General features: G+C 39.6%; 1 protein-coding gene across 1 annotated transcript in view; it reads right to left on the bottom strand.

Moving 5' to 3' along the window:
* Positions 1 to 4,384: 4,384 nt before the first annotated feature.
* MRPS9 (mitochondrial ribosomal protein S9) overlaps positions 4,385 to 16,705 on the bottom strand; it is a 56,383-nt gene continuing 44,062 nt past the window's right edge. The window contains exons 6-11 of the mRNA XM_011956620.1: positions 15,240 to 15,325; positions 14,312 to 14,387; positions 11,739 to 11,907; positions 10,663 to 10,771; positions 7,003 to 7,172; positions 4,385 to 4,673 (exon numbers count right to left, since the gene is read on the bottom strand). Of these exons, the coding sequence (XP_011812010.1) occupies positions 4,582 to 4,673; positions 7,003 to 7,172; positions 10,663 to 10,771; positions 11,739 to 11,907; positions 14,312 to 14,387; positions 15,240 to 15,325 (702 nt within the window). The 3' untranslated portion in view covers positions 4,385 to 4,581. The remainder of the gene's footprint in view (positions 4,674 to 7,002; positions 7,173 to 10,662; positions 10,772 to 11,738; positions 11,908 to 14,311; positions 14,388 to 15,239; positions 15,326 to 16,705) is intronic.

Below are 16,705 nucleotides of genomic sequence, written 5' to 3'. Positions count from 1 at the left end.
TTAGGATGTGGCTGACATCCAGCTCTCCCATCAAGTCTTCTGACTGTACCTGTTGACTAATCAACACCCATCCATTAGGATGTGGCTGACATCCACCTCTCCCATCAAGTCTTCTGACTGTACCAATGCCGTATTCTCTCCTTTCGCAGACGGTTTGAGCACAGGCTGTGTGCCCGGCTTGCGTGCTATCATAGCCGGCCTGGTATTCCTCCACAGTGGTTCAGAGCACTGGCTCTGGAGCCAGGATTCTAGGTTCCAACCTGGCTTGGGCACTCATTAGCTTTAGGACTTTGGGCAAGTTATTGAAACTCTTTGAGCACTAATTTTCTCAATATCTACCTCATAGGGTTGGCTGAGAGGATCGAATGTGTTACTTGTATTTAGAACAGTATCTGGAACAGAATAGGAGCTATAGAAGCATTAGCTCTCACTGTCACCTTAAGGCAATAATATTGTCAAATGCCTGTTTAAAAAAAATAGCCCCTAGAGAGCCCAACGTACGCACACAGTGTGTGTCAAAAATACTTCCCAACAGGTATTTCCCACAAAGGTATGGGATGTCTGAGAAGCTAAGTGCTCCTGTGGTAACAAACCTGGTGACAAAGGAGCCTGTGTCAAGTCTGAACAAAGGAACAAGGGCTCCGATATACTTTAATCCTCTTCCCTGGCGGCCTCACATCAACACTGTCCACAGTCTAGTTCCTGTGACAGCTGGAATGGAGCAGATGGCCGGTGGTTTTACACTTATCTTACTTGATCGTCACACAAGGGCAGATGGGGCTGGTAGGGCAGAAAATGACCCCAATTTGACTCAAAGAAGTTGAGACTCAAGGGGTACAGTGGCCTGCGAGGTTACAAGCCAGTGTTTCCTCCAGACATCACTGGGAAAGGCACCTGTTAACATCCGCCTCTGCTGGAGGCTGCTTCTTGGTCGTCACTGACGTCCCTGATGGCTATGCTTGGCTTGCTGTCTTCTATCACCGCCCACCACTCCCTTTGCTGGCTCTTCCCTCCTTCCTACTTTAAACGTGATGGTTCTTTCTCTAGTTGAGCCTTGGCCTTTTCCCTGCCCAATCCTCCCTGCTGACCCAGCCCATGTTTCAAATTCCCCTTCCAAACAGCAGCCTCCCAAATCTGTCAGCAGGCTGACCCGTCACCTGAGTCACAGCCCTCGTTTCCAACTGTGTTTCAAGCGTTTCATCTGAGGTGGCCCCAAACACCTGCAACTCAAGGAAACCCAAGCCAACGCCCTCCGGTGTCTCCTCCTCCTCCCACCAACTTTTCTTCCAGTCTTCCTGGCTCTTTGCATTCCCAGCAGCCTGTGGATCTCATACCGAATACCCGCCCCCAGCTCTCCCGCAGCCAATCAGCTATCACACTCCGTCCAGGCGAGAGTGGTCATGTTTCTCACACCTACCTCCTTTCTGTTACCCCGTGCTGGGTCCCATCCCCTCCGTATACAACGGCTGCCTGGCAGGTCTCCTCCTTCTAGTGACTCCCTGCTCCTGCAATCCCTCCGTTAACCTTCCTGATGGGGAGATCCTCAAAGCCTTTTCCCAGGAGTTCGGGGTTCCTGAGACCCAGAAGAAGGTGAGACTTAAGGCTCTGATGTTGTTATATTATGTACTGTGACTCTACTTAATATACATATTTTTAAAGGGTTGCTAAAATACAGTTTAAAAACATAGTTCTAATTTCAATCCTCATCTGTACTCTCAAAGGAGAAAAAAGACTAAGTGATTCCCCTTTGGCAGTGCAGGAACGTCACCATGACTTTCAGGCCCTCCACAAACCTGCCTCAGCCTCCTTCCCAGCTGGTTTCCACAGGGCCCTCCTCCCTCCCCAGCAATGTCCTGGCCTGCCGCCTTCACTCCCTGCACACTTCCTGGACTTTCCTTCCTCCTTTCTTGCCATTTCCTCTGTACTCCCCACCTCTCCTCCCATGGCCTCTTTTTTCCCCACCGCCTCCTCCTCAGGGAGTTACCGTCCTCAAGCTCTTTCAGAGCTACGTGCACTCCTGGCTGGGTGCCTTCCTCAGCAGGTCTCCCCTTAGACTTGAGAACTTTGTCTCTTCCACGTCACCAACAGCAGCTGATGCAGGGCCAGACTGCATATACTCCAGGCTGCCCCGGAGGACACCAGGTATGGCAAGAGCTCAGCAAGTGGGCGACCGGTGCTGACAGGGCCACCCGCCATCCCATCTCAGCACACCCACGCAACGCGGGGGAACCACTTAGCACTTCTCTCTTGTCAAAGTGGTAAAAAGTATGCTCCAACAGATACAGGCTAAATCAACACCACCGACCAAAACCTGCCACAGACAATTCCACTAGAGAATGACTGCCACACAGAAAGAACCCCAGAAAGTATTTTCTACAGTTTCATCTGGCATGAAAAGGGCACTGGGTACCACATGGTGGTACTCACTCTCATTGTTCATCATCATGCTATTTTATTTTACCACATAAGGGATTTGATGTGTATACCCGTCTCAGAACTTATTCAAGATTATTTAAAAATAGACACTTATGAAGAAATCAGTGGATAATTGAGCACTGAGGGTCTAATTCTTGAAGCAATATTTTTACTTAAAATAACTGCATTGACATGAATTTTGTTTGTTTGTTTGAGACTGTTACCCAGGCTGGAGTGCAGTGGTGCAATCTCGGCTTACTGCAGCCTCTGCCTCCTGAGTTCCAGCGATTCTCTCACCTCAGCCTCCTGAGTAGCTGGGACTATTGGCACATGCCACCACACCCAGCTAATTTTTGTATTTTTTGGTAGAGATAGGGTTTCGCCATGTTAGCCAGGCTGGTCTCCAACTCCTAGCCTCAAGTGATCCACCTGCTTCAGCCTCCCAAAGTGCTGGGATTACAGGCGTGAATCACCAAACCTGGCCTGAAATGGATTTTAAAGTACCCGTCACCAGCTGCCCCTTTCTCCCCTCAAAAACCTACTGCACAATTGCATTAGAGTTAAAATGCCAAAGCTTCTTCCTTTCAAGGTACTTTAGAAATCCTAGAGCGAAACGCAATTGAACGCTTAGCTATGACTGAGGAGTCTAGCTCCTGGCCAAACACCTATGTGTGATGCCAAACCACGGCCAATCATAAAGACTGCCTGGTGGGCCTCACGGGGGCAAGCTACACTCCCCAGCCCTGACTTGTGCACAGCCAGTGCATGACAGGTTCTGGGGGCTGCAGTCAAGGACTCAGCCCACCTCCCGCAGCCCATGCTCTTCCAGAGCTATGTGCACTCCTGGCTGGGTGCCTTCATTCAGAGGGATCTGTTCCCTTCAGCCAAGTCCTCCCTCAGGCACCTCAGCTGAGACTTCCTGGGGAACGGGAGCTTGAAGTCACTTTTCTCCACATCTGTGCTGGATTCCAGAATGGAATCCACAATTGTTTCAGTAAAGAAACTGTGGCATAGATATACACAGTGGAATACTATTCAACCTTGAAAAAGGAGATCCAGCCATTTGCCACAACATGGACGAACCCAGAGGACACTATGATGTAAGCCAGGAACAGAAAGGTAAGTAGTGCAAGATCTCACTTAGCTGTGGGGTCTTAAAAAGTCAAATGTATAGAAGCACAAAGTAGACTAATTAATTACCAGAGGCAGGGGGTGGAGGAGGGCGAGATGCAGGTCAAAAGGTACGAAGCTGCAGTTACGTAAGATCAGTAAGTCTAGAGACCTAACGTACAACATGAGGATGACAGTGAATCACACAGTATTGTATGCTGGAAATGAGAAGAGACCTTAGGTGCTCTTTCCACACACCCACACATAGGCAATTATATGAGGGCTGTGCCAATTTGCTTGACTGCAATCATCACTTCACTCTGTAAATGTACATCAAAACATCCTGTTGTATACCTTAAATATACACAACAAAACAAATTTTAAATATCCCCAAAACAAAACTGATCCAAAAAAGGCGGCAGGGGTGCCTTCTTTGCTGTAGCTTTGCTCGTATTCCTGCAGCGAGTGAGCACAGATAGGCTGTTGTCTGCACCAGCATCTCCCACACCTGGCAGCTCAGCCCCCTGGCTCCGCTGAGCTCCTGACCGACTCAAGTTACTTCATTCTTCTGAGCAAGCACTCTCACCTCTCATTTTGAAAACTATGCGGTGACAATTGCCAAGTGGGGAAGCAACAGAATCAGGGGAAATGAGTGCTAGTCTAGCTCTAGCATGAAAAGTACTAACAGTATGGCTCTGGTTGGTTGCTTAATTTTGGGGCTTAGCCTTCTTGTTTGCAAAATGAGCTAACTCAACTATATATTGCTGAATATTCCTTTCAGGTCTAATATGCCAGATTCTATGAATTATGCTTCCTAAAACTATCTTCTGAAAAAGTTAAGAAAAATAAAGTGGCAGAATGAGACTAACATTCTTCTTTTTCCTTTTATTTTTTAAAGGTCCCCTTTACAAAGTAGCATTTAAAAATGAATCCGTCTCACAACTCAAAGAAATTGCTGACAGTACTGCCCTCATGCTGGTCAGTCATTGTTTCCTCTGTGTCCGCCACGTGCCAGCACACACACAGCTCTTCCTCTTCCTTCCTGGGAGCGAACCCTTAGCGCTTCTTCCAGGTAAACTTTCTGCGGGCTCCCTCTTGGCCTGGCTTCTTCCGTTCTCTCACACGTGGATCAGCAGTGAGGAGTCCAGCTGCAGCATAAAAACAGAAGCCTTGAGGAACCATTAATATGCACGCTGCCAAGAAGAAAAGCAGGTTCGTGAATTTATACGTACTGTTGTCTGAGAAAAAAAATCAGAGGAAAGCAACCAGACCAGTAATTTACCAGCCCAGTATCAACCTCGTGATGGCAGTTTGCTTCCACTCTCTGAGGATATTTTTCCAACCTCTGAGACAAACACCAGTGACGTTATTTAAACCTGCTTTCCTTATCTTACAAGAATCATGATTCCCTTTTGGCTTTTAAGCTTGCCTAATCTAAGCGAGCTAAAGCTGCTCTTGTCGGGGTGGCCACTATTCACTGTAAAGGAACTTAACCTGCACACTTACTATTGCAGAGGCCAGAGTTTTAACGGAGACAAGAGGCAGAGAAGAAAAAGTTACTGTACAGGTGAAGTATGAGAGAGTACTTAGATACCATCTATTAACAGTTTACATGAACATGCATATACATACAAATATGACTTGTCAAACATTTAAAAAAGGAAACTTATTATTTTAAATGTATGCCATAATATTCCCTGTTTTGTTTTGTTTTTTTTTTTTTAGAATTAAAAAAAAATCAGTTTTAGAGTTGTATTCTCAGCACAGGCAGTTTCTTCTAGAAGAATAAAGTCAGTTGAAACAGGAAACTGTCATTCTCCCAGTCATCAGGAGAGAGTATGTTTCTAGGCAACTGCTGGGCTGACTCCTAGCTATGGCCCACACGGAAGAGCCCAGCAGTGGCTGCAGCTACAGGAAGTTAGTAAAGACCACAGATTCCAAGAATACCACTGATGGGAAAGCTCTTACATTGCTTTTATAAATACGTAAATGGACTTTTTCCTTGTCTTTTTCACTCTTCCAATGTTAGCACTCCTCTTACTGTATACAAGGCTTGGGTATTTTATTAAGGACCATTTAATGTACATATAGCAACACTTCAATTATTTATTACATACTCGTAAGCTTTTACACTTGCTTGTACTTAAAGGACATACATGGAATAAAACAGTGGTATTTGACAAAATACAGACAAGACCTAAGTTCTAGCTTCAGTTGTAAGAATGCTTTATTACTTTCAGATATGCACAGGAGCTCAAACTAATCAAATTGTTAAGGTTCTAGCAAATTACTTCAATGACTAGATATGAATCCCATATGATGACAAATTGCTTATAAGCAAATGGATTTTTAAGACCCTTAAGCAATTAAGTAGCCTAAGCCATAGGTAGTGTTTTTATTGAACCCCAGTGGCTTGTACTAGCAGGTCTGGTGCACAGAGACCATCCTACTTGCCCAGAGGAGGAGCTTATGAACTTTGGTGCTAAGTGACTTGCCCAGGACCATGCAGCTGGCCGACAGCACGCACGGTGCTTTCCACTTCTCATATACAGTGCGAAGACAGTCTTCAGCTCAAACTTCCCTGATTTATTCTAACTGCTAAAGCAGTACCCTAATGAAAGAATCAACTGCCCATCCTTTTTCACATTACACAGGGACTCCTGTATTCATGCTCAGGTAACAGGGTTACACAGAGTAGGGTACAAGAAAATTCAAACACCGCAATGGGAAAAAATGGAAACCTCCAGTAACTTACAAAAACAAAATACCCAAAGAACTTTATCATTAACCAAACAATTATTACAAATTTCGATGACAGACCAGGTGTGGTAGCTCATGCTACGTAATGTCAGTGCTTTGGGAGGCCAAGGCAGGATTGCTTGAGGCCAGGAGTTCGAGAACAGCCTGGGCAACACAGCAAAACGCAGTCTCTACAAAATACACAAAAATTATCCAGGTTTGCTAGTGCACGTCATAGTCCTAACTACCTGGGAGGCCGAGGCAGGAGGACTGCTCGAGCCCAGAAGCTTGAGGCTGCAGCTAGCTATGATTATACCACTGCACTCCAGCCTGGGTGACAGAGAGAGACTGTTTCAAAAACAAAACACCCACACATTTCTTGATAAAACAAAAACAAGCAATTTGTCTCTTAAATATAACTAAGCTAAGCACTTTGTTAAGCTGGACAAAAGGTTATGCATTAAGGACAAAATTAACTTTTCCCTGACCTTGGAACTGTTTTAGCAGGGCTCAGATAATCAGTGTGGGGAGTTCTCCCCTTTTTCTAATTGAAGCTCACCTTGTAGAAATCAAACCTGAGAAATACTGTTGGTTCTGTAGCAAGAAAGAAGATAGCGAAGGGAAATATTACATATGTAACTATGTATTTTCTCACGAACTTCAGGCACTAGTACAAGAAGCCGACGAACATGTATAGTCAGTATTGGGCCACCATGCCCGTCCCACCTAGACTCATACCTTGTCTCATCCACTCGACCTCGTCCTCGGTGACAAAGCTGCACAAAGCTTTTGCCGTTGCCAATCGTATCGCTCCAGCCTGCGCCGACCTCCCGCCCCCTGAGACGGTGCAGGTCACATCGTGCTTTCCCAGCCGGTCCACAAAGTGGAAAGGGAACATCAGCTGTTCTCTAAGGCACAGCACAAGTAAATGTGGTTACATTTACTATAAAGATACATCATTATGTAAACAACTGAAATTCTGAATATTCATAAAAACAATATTCTGCATGCCACTGTTATACTTTCCATACTTCTCAATCAATCCATTTTACCGAGATATAGAAACACATTTCTGACATTTCGAATGATTTGCTGAGAGTTGTAAGGTTTATTTCTTTTTCTTGGGTATAGCAGTACACTCTATCTTACTGTTTGCTGATCCCCTTGATCTCAGAAGATCTTTGCAAAGCTTGAAAATAACTTCGTAAAGAAGTCTTACAGTTGGGGAACTCCATTAATCAACTGAATTTCATGTCTCTGGATTGGATGATCAGATATAAAATCAATAGGCCTTCCCAAACACTGATCAAATGTCATTTGGATTCCCTAAATATACTATAAATATATCTGTATAATGTATAATGCTCATCTTGATACGGTTAGTTTTTAAAGTTTCTAAAACTGTATTCGACCTTGCACTTCCCTGACACCAAACGTATATTCCCAATATTCTTAGAGTTCTCTAAATCGCAGGGTCCTGCCACCTTCCTGGGGCCAGGCTGACATTCTACACAGCCCCTGGCAGGCCTGCTCTCTCAGGGTCGGCCAGGGCCCACAAGACCCTGGGGCAGGCACCACAGACAGAACATGGCCCTGGACTTGCTCTTGCTCAACTCAACAAGTATTTGATGAATACCATTTTCACGCTAGGGAAGATGTTCACCATTACCTTTGTCAAGCACTTTGATTTTGCTATTTTGCCTTAATATCTTGCTACACTTTTATTCAGAAAAGCTCACTTATATTGCATTTGCTTTCTTTGACACTGTAGCTTCTGGACCCAAAATAAAGTTTATATAACACAGTTAAGCTAAGAGACAGATGTGAACAGGACATGCAAGTGCTATTCTTCATACCACACTAATAAAATAATCACATGCAGATGGGTAAAAGATGACTTTCAAAAGCCACAGCAAATCGGAATTAATAACAATACGATCTAGGGATGACATAACTCCTACAACAACAAAAAACCTATAACCCTATACTGTCTTTTTGAACAAATGCTTCCAAGAAACCAAAAAAAAGTAGCCATAAGTTATAAAAACAGTATTATAAGTAGTAGCTATTAATATACTATGATAACTAAAGAAAATTTCAGCTAGGGACCTACAGTCCAAGCTGTCAAGAGGCTGAGGTGGGAGGATTGCTTAAGCCCAGGAGCTTGAGTCCAGCCTGGGTGACATAAAGAGACCTTGTTTCTTAAAAAAAAAAAAAAACAGTGAATGTAAAAGAAAATTCAGGCTGAGCGTGGTGGCTCATGCCTGTAATCCCAGCACTTTGGGAGGCCGAGGCGGGCGGATCACCTGAGGTTGGGAGTTTGAGACCAGTCTGACCAACATGGAGAAACGCCGTCTCTACTAAAAATACAAAATTAGCCGGGCATAGTGGTGCATGCCTGTCCAGCTACTCAGGAGGCTGAGGCAGGAGAATCGCTTGAACCTGGGAGACAGAGGTTGTGGTGGGCCAAGTGTGCGCCATTGCACTCCAGCCTGGGCAATAAGAGTGAAACTCCATCTCAAAAAAAAAAAAAAAAAAAAAAAAAAAGAAAATTTACAGACTGAAAATCTAATTTCACTATTGCATTTACCTAACCATCTGGGTCCATGACTCAGTTATATACCTAGTAATTATGTTATGAAATCTGTTTTTCTAGATTTTAATTGAAGCCTCTTTATTTATCTTTATTTATATAAGCATTTGTTAAAGAATCATAAAATTTTAAAAATGAAGCCGGGTAAGAGTTTAACCTCCCAAACAAATGGCTGTCCAGAAGCCTCCCTTATAACTTCATTTACATGGCTAACCCACTGAACTGTGTGTTAGGTGATGAGAGAACTCCGATCAAGATCCCTGATTCTGGGTTCGCAAGTCTTCCTATTAGTCAATGGTCACCTCACTGCTGATTTATAAGTTCCTGACGTGGCGGCCCTAAATCCCGACAACTACTTTAAAATAGTTGTAGGTGCCCATAACCAAGACTAGCCTTAGGCTTCTCAACCATGTAGGAAGTTTCTTGCCAATAGGAATCATATCTCAAAATATCTCTGATATCTTCACAATGCCCAGAACAAGACCAGAGAAACAGATGATCCTTAGTAAATAGCTGCTGAATTCAAATCAAAGAATAAGATCTAAGAATGTAATTTCATTATGAGATCAAGCCATAACTGAGACTTACTGTTAAATCATCAGGAGTTATGTCTGAATACAAATCCACAGACAGGTTATTGGTTAAAGGACATTCCTCCTACAGTTCCCAGTGCTAAAGTTATCAGCCACTGGAGTATGGGTTTCTCTCTGGCTTTTCCTAGGGGAAACAAAAACTTCTTCCATCCCCTGCCCTGTGAGGATAATAGCAGAACTAATTCATCTTAAATGGAGTTAAGAATGCACTGCTTGTTGACACAGGCACACACAAATAAAATAAACATACATATCCTAAAGTAATGATTGCGTCCAGAAGCTTACACTGTATTAGGAGGGTCCTCTTTTGCCTACATCAGCATTGGTATCAAAACAGCTTTAGCCCTTTTGACCTTAAATACCGTAACACATGCAGGAAACAGGAGAAGGATTAGGAAAGGAGGAACTAATCATACCAAACTTCTGTTACTCGTGGATAATGACAGTAACTACTGGGAAAATAATAACCATATCAAGAAGAAGCCTTTATATAGCAAGTCAGAGAGAGTTCTGAGATGAGTATATTTAGATTAGAAGAGCTGTAGTATCTATTTATGATTAATGCCTATTTCTCCATAGGATACAAAGTTTAAAAATTAAAACTGCCATATTTAGCACCCAGAACTAAGCAAAGCCTTATGAGTTCTTACTTTAACCCATAAATGCCAGGTTTCTTTGCTTGCTCAATACATATAATCACATTCCTCTGAATAGGAAAAAAATCCAAAATGATAAAGCAGAATTTTTCTAATATTTATGATCAGAAAAGCAAACACAAGCCACAAGAAATTACTTGCACTTTTCCTTGCCTAGTGGGTTAGGTCAGTTTTAAGTGCCAAGGCTGGTTTTTGTGGTGGTTGTTTTGTGCACACCTGTCCCCAAACTAGAAGGTGGAAATCTACCTTTCTTATGTTTTGGCACAGTCTACACTTCAGAACATAAGCTACATCTAAGACTACTCAAACTGCAGTAGGATCTGATGAAAAGGGGAATAAGAGTCAATTAATGAGGAATTCTAGAGATGCTTTTTAAAAACTCAGGAAGCTGCTTTAAAAAATAGCTTCAACTAGCTAGTTTGATATGTTCCATTGGTAAAGAGAAATCATCATTCAGAGAAACAGAATTAGAAGATCACAAGCCTTCTTAAATGATCATGATGTATTATAAAGTATGTTTCCTTTAAAAACAAAAAAATCAAAACCCAAAACGAACCTGTCCTGTGTGACGGGGAAGTAAAGCTGGTAATCAATTCCATTTACTTTTATTCTTCCACTTCCATGTGCATAAACAATTGCTTCTGCTTTTGCAGTCTTTCTTTTCCCTTCAAAAATATAAAATTCCTATTAGTAAATATCTCGAAGACCTGTGCTTTGAGACAGGTAAAACTACATTAGAATTTGTTTCCCCAAAATAATATGCAAAACTGTATATAAGCAGGTCCTATAACTATTATTTCAAGTCAAACAAAAATAAAGCAGGTAAACTACACCACAACAGATGCAATAAAGCTCACTGTGGGGTAATTTTGTTCTTCAATTCCATTTTAGAAACACTACAATGATTTTAAATTAGTTTGAACAACCAAGAAAGTAATTTATATTCATTTCCCTTACTTACGAGAATCCACAACCAATTTACACAGCGTTCTTCTTTCATAAACAGTAAGAATATATCTAACAACGTAAGTTTTAGAAATATATAAATAGTATGATGAAATATTACTAGTAGAAATAAAAAATACTCAGGAAAGGTCACATTTCTTTGAAAACACCATAGTAGTTAAAAATGACAATGATAAGAAATCTTTTAAGAGTTGTAAACATTTTAATAGGTCAAGTCTTCAAAGCTGGACTACGTCTAATGGCTCTGAACAAGAATAATGTGAGTTAGGGATGTGAAGTTTTCATATTATGTAGTTTCGGCATTTGATATGCAGACTCACTGAGCATTTTCATTTTTTGTAAAGAAAACTTTATTGTAAATATTTTGCCGATTCTAGCAGCTTAAAATGTGAAAATTGAAAGAGTTAATAATATAAATGTGTGAAAATAGAAAGTGTTAATATGACTGTATAGGTACGCATCCACATTTTTTTCTTGGGATATTATAAAGTTCAGTTTTGAAAAACTTCAGTAGAATCTTAAAAATTAGGAAATCCAATGTAACAGTAGCAAAAATAAATAAACATATAAAAAATCTAATGGATTACAGAGAGCAACAGCAAGTAAAAATAACTGTAGTTTTTCAACCTTCACTGAATTTATTTTCTCTCCGCAGAATGTCATTACCTTCGCTTTTGCTAAAGGCCATTCCTTGCTCGTCATACTGTACAGGTTCAATTAGCTGTTTTTTTGACGCAGCAGTTACATTTCTTCGAAACCTCTGCACAAATTCTTCCTCAGCAGCACCGTACTGCAATGTCAATAACTTTTCTAGCAGCTGAATGAGCTTCATATACTGCAGACAATAAAAATTCATTAGAAGGTGCAAGTGTAATTGCATTTGCTAAATTTTTTCTATTTTTGCATCCTTGATCTTTCCAATGTTGCTTTTCCTGATGAATTTTGACAGGATGACACTTCTGCATCTTCACGCTGCTTTTAAAACAGCATGCAGATGCATCACTTTTCCTGCGTATCTTTAGTGCCAAATCTTTTCTTTCAAGAAACAAAGAGATTTATCATTCAAAGAAAAATCAATTTCTCTGTATTATGATTATGAAATTTAGATTTAAATTCACTTTCAAAAAGTATTTAGATGATCTTCAAGTGTAATTTCCACTCTTTTATTAGAACTGTATCAAGTGGAGCTTTATAAATAATTTCAAGTAAGTTATGTATAGTAATATGGAAAGAGTTTGATTTTGAGAAAATGTACCTCTTAAATTATATTTCATAATACATTTGGCAAATATATCTTTGGTTGTTCAAGCTGTGTTACTTTAATGTTTATGATTTCCTTTAAAATCGAACAATCAAGCTATTTAAAAATTCAAGAGATACTTGACTTAAAGGGCAACCTCTTGAAATAAATTATCCTTGCTCCTGTGTGCATTTTTTTTAATAGTTCTTGAACATGTGATTAGAAAGTAAACAACTTGGAATTAACCCCTTAAAATGAGAAGCCAGAATAATCACTCTAAAGTGTTTATGGAGAAGGAAACAACTAATGCTTGAGATTCTTAGTGAATATGGATTGTGAAACTCCGTCTTTGATAGCCTTCTTTATGTTTTTTTGTCAGCCTTAAACATCATACTCATCTTTGTCACTATTGCCTTTATTGTAAAAATCTGCCATTAATAGTTTGAAATTTTTAAAAATCTCACCAGTAAGATTAATATTAAAAGAACTACTTCGACTACAGCTTCCTATGACGTTAATGAAAGAGAAGGCACTCTTCCAGTAAGGGTGAAACATTTAGCTACCTAGGATATTGGGTGGACAGAGCTCCATGCTCCTGTCCAGTCACTGGTCTGGGCGTTCTGTGCTTAGCTACTCTCTCGATTCCATCTCACAGACTCTCAATGACTACTTTTGCACCTACAAAGGGGCACTACGGGTGGAACTCAGCCTTGCTTCTGAACTAGGTTAAGAAGTCACTGACCACCTCCACGTCCCTCATCTTGATACCAGCCATAAACATCAGGATTTCTTCTGATATCCAGTACCCTAAAGTACAAAGTATCATATATAACTTGTTTCCTTTGTTTTCATAGTTGTACACCTGTATTAAAGTTCTTGGGATATTACAAAGCAGAAAAAAGAATACCTGAGTTACTTAAAAAAAAAAAAAAGAAAATCAAAGCAGCCAGAAACAGAGGAAATAATGAAATCACTTGTTCAGTGAAGAAGCAAAGAGATTTTTCAGTTGAATTCAAGTACAGCAGTACTTGGAAGTTAGGATATTAGAAATTAACTCTGGATCCACCACTAACCAAATGTCCGACACTTTGTTTAAGCAAACTGCAACTTTTCCAAATCATTAATTTCTATAATACATTAAATGAGAAAAAGAACAATTCAAGTACATGACTTAAAATCTATATATGGTGGCAAAGTACTAACAATGTTAGCCACCACCATCAAAGAAAAACTCCACCTTGGAAAAATTTATGAAATTGAAAAATTTCTGGAAGATTTACCCAATCTTCCAGAAAGTAATAAATTTGGAACACTGAAATGTTTAAGACATCAACTGTCCTGTGATACTGTTGATATATTAGAACATCTAACAAAATAAGACCTACAGCAGGGGGTCACAGACTTTATAGAGTATAAGATTCACCTGGAAAGTTTGTTAAAAAGATTCCTGGGTAACCCCCTAGAGACTGCGCTAGATCTGGGGTGAGGCTTAGGACTCTGTGGTTTGTAACCAGCATTTCAAGGGATTCCGATAGAGGTGGTTTGCAGATCCCAAGATAAAAACCACTGACCCTACAGATATGGCACACAAGGTAAACAGTAAATTGCATGAAGGTAACCATGTGCTGCATCCCTTTTCTACTTAACCGATAATGACTCCTTGCACTATCATCAGCTTGTGAAATTAGCTACTGGCCTTACAGAAGGAGATGAAACAACATCTGCTGTGCTTCCCCAAAACAACTGGCACAGGACATGAGGGCACTTATGAGAGGAGGACCTGGAGACTCGACAAGGCACCTCCCTGACCACAGATAAGGTTATCCCAACGCAGAAATCAGTGATGATGAATGTTTTGTTTTTTTTTTTTAAAGACAGAAAGAAAAATCATCTTAGGAACACCTGCTTTGAGGAACATTACTATTAGGATCCTAAATACAGCAATTGTCTGCATTCTTATGGCACAGGTCCCCTTAAATTAAAAAGATTAATTACTCACATCTTGATCTGACAGTTCTTCCACTAACATTTCTTCTAGTTCCTCCTTAATCAGCCATCTGCTGCCAATCAGATCTCTGTTAAAATATCACATATATTCTCTTTTTAATTAGCCATGCAATTAGAGTTATATCACAAAAGATCCCACATATAGTAGCAATTTTATGATTTTGAAATAAGTTTTTATATTATATAGCAGTAATTTTACCCCAACTAAACTATTTTTGGCATACATGCCATTTCCTCAATCTACTTTAGAAAAGGTATCTACTCTAGCAAATGTTTTAAGAGTTAAATATGCCACTATGGAACTCATTTGGTATTAAAAGCCCACCAGATTTCTTAAAGATTAAAATTGTGCCTGTATAACTTACTTCAAAGAAGATGTTATGGATACAACATTAACCTGTCAATAGACTAATGTGGTAGGCAAGTCCAACTAAAGGGACGGGAGTGCATTTAACTTAACTTAAACAAGGTGTTCTTCCTTTATGGAAGAAATCTTGAATAGATAGGCCAAAATTTAACACTGGCTGATCAGTTTGATGGATCTGATCTATCGCTGTTTGCCAAATGGAAGCAGAAACCTTGATATACCAAAATGTAAAAATAAAATGTAAAAAATTAAAGCATGCAAATGCTAAATAAATGTGCAGCTATATACATAAAAATTCTGAGGGCATCATATCCAGGTATAGTAATTAAATATCCTACCATATATAAATCTGGGATAAAAATAACATAAAAATAACTTCAATTCATGCTTTCTCCTAAACAAAAACCACCTATTACTTTGAACCCTAACCTTAATGCTTAATGATAAAATACAGAACAAATTTTAGGCTTCAGGTATGTCTAAAAAAATACCAATGAGTGGCATGTTTTTAGTTCAAATTTTATTTATATTTTAACACAAGAAAAGAGCTTACCTGGTTTCAGTTTTTTCTGGAAGCAGACCTTTGGCTTGCAACTGACTTTGATGTTTTTCTAAATTGAGTAACATTCCATATACATCCTATGGCAAATAAAATATGCAGTACATGCTAAAAATTAAGAGCAATGATACATTATAACTTCTGATATATTTTATAGTTCTCTCCTGTAAGTACTTCCTAAGGTGTCCTCCTCTTCAGAGAATCAAGCTGCAGAGTAAATAAAACTGAAAATGCTTTTAATAACACTATTTCTCATTTAAACTGAAGGATGATAGAGTAATTTCAATGAGAATTTAGTGTCAAACATCACAGCACACTTAATTTTAGCTGATTTAAAAATAACTCTATAAAAATTTTACAACTCTACTTCAGTGAGGTTGGTTAAAAAAACCCAAAAACCTTAAACGATTTTCCCTTTCCTTCAGAAAAATCATTACTTTATATGGCAATGTGTACGTTAAACTTAGAGAATTATCCAGTAAAATATATGGTATTTACAGGTACTTATGTATTATTTAATACAACTTACTACTTATTTAATATTTAAATAATATTTAAGTCCTTATCATATAGTTTTTATCTTAAAAAGAGCTTTCTATTATATTTGTTATTTGATTTCTTCCTATTAATTTACTTCCGAACAAAATCTGTGAATGCATGTCACTTGTTAAATTACAATGGAAGTAGAAGTTTGCCATTTTGTCAGAACTTGCAAAAAGCAATAATGCAGCAATAAGGATCATCAATGAAATGTATTTTCCAGGCAATGAGTTTATAATAAGCAAAACAGTTCAGTTTTTGCCTGAGCAAACTTAACTTTTTGAAACTAACTCTATACATTTGTATTTACTCATTTATAATTTACACATAACCTACCATACTAATACCCAATGAGCAGATAGGCATTTTAAAAGAATGAGCTAGAGATGACACAAATTTACTTTTTTTTTTTTTTTCCTAATCATGATACCTTCTAGTATCAGCAAATCTCAGAAGATACACCTTGTTACTGATAAGAGATGTCAATCCATATCTCAAACAGTCTTAATCATTTCAAGTTTTCAGGGACAACTTCTTGTGGGCTCTGATTAGACTGCCATATTACCTCATAATGTTGCTGATAAAGTTTTATCTAAGTGTAGGAGAAATGTCCCTTTGCCCCTGTCATCATATTTACTAGTGCTTGCATTTTAGCACGGTCTTCACTCTGCAACCTGTTTTCAGGAATTGAAGGAAGGAATCAAAGGAAGGAAGAAAGGAAGGAAGGGAGGGAGGGAGGGAGGGAGGACAGACTAAGCCTTTGAATTTTTGTAACATAGGTGAGAAAAGCTGATGTAATACTCAATGGGTAGGACTCCTCAGTGAATAAGGATGTAAACATTCATTCCTCTGTGGCTGGGGAGATTCAGGTAAGTGTTTTTGGCTTTGTTTTTCATTAAGGGTAGTAGAATTGATAGTTT

The sequence above is a fragment of the Colobus angolensis genome, unplaced genomic scaffold (assembly GCF_000951035.1).
Source record: "Colobus angolensis palliatus isolate OR3802 unplaced genomic scaffold, Cang.pa_1.0 Scaffold42, whole genome shotgun sequence".
NCBI classification, from domain to species: domain Eukaryota; kingdom Metazoa; phylum Chordata; class Mammalia; order Primates; family Cercopithecidae; genus Colobus; species Colobus angolensis.
Note: the sequence above shows the minus strand (reverse complement) of the source record. Positions and strands in the feature narration are given on the sequence as shown.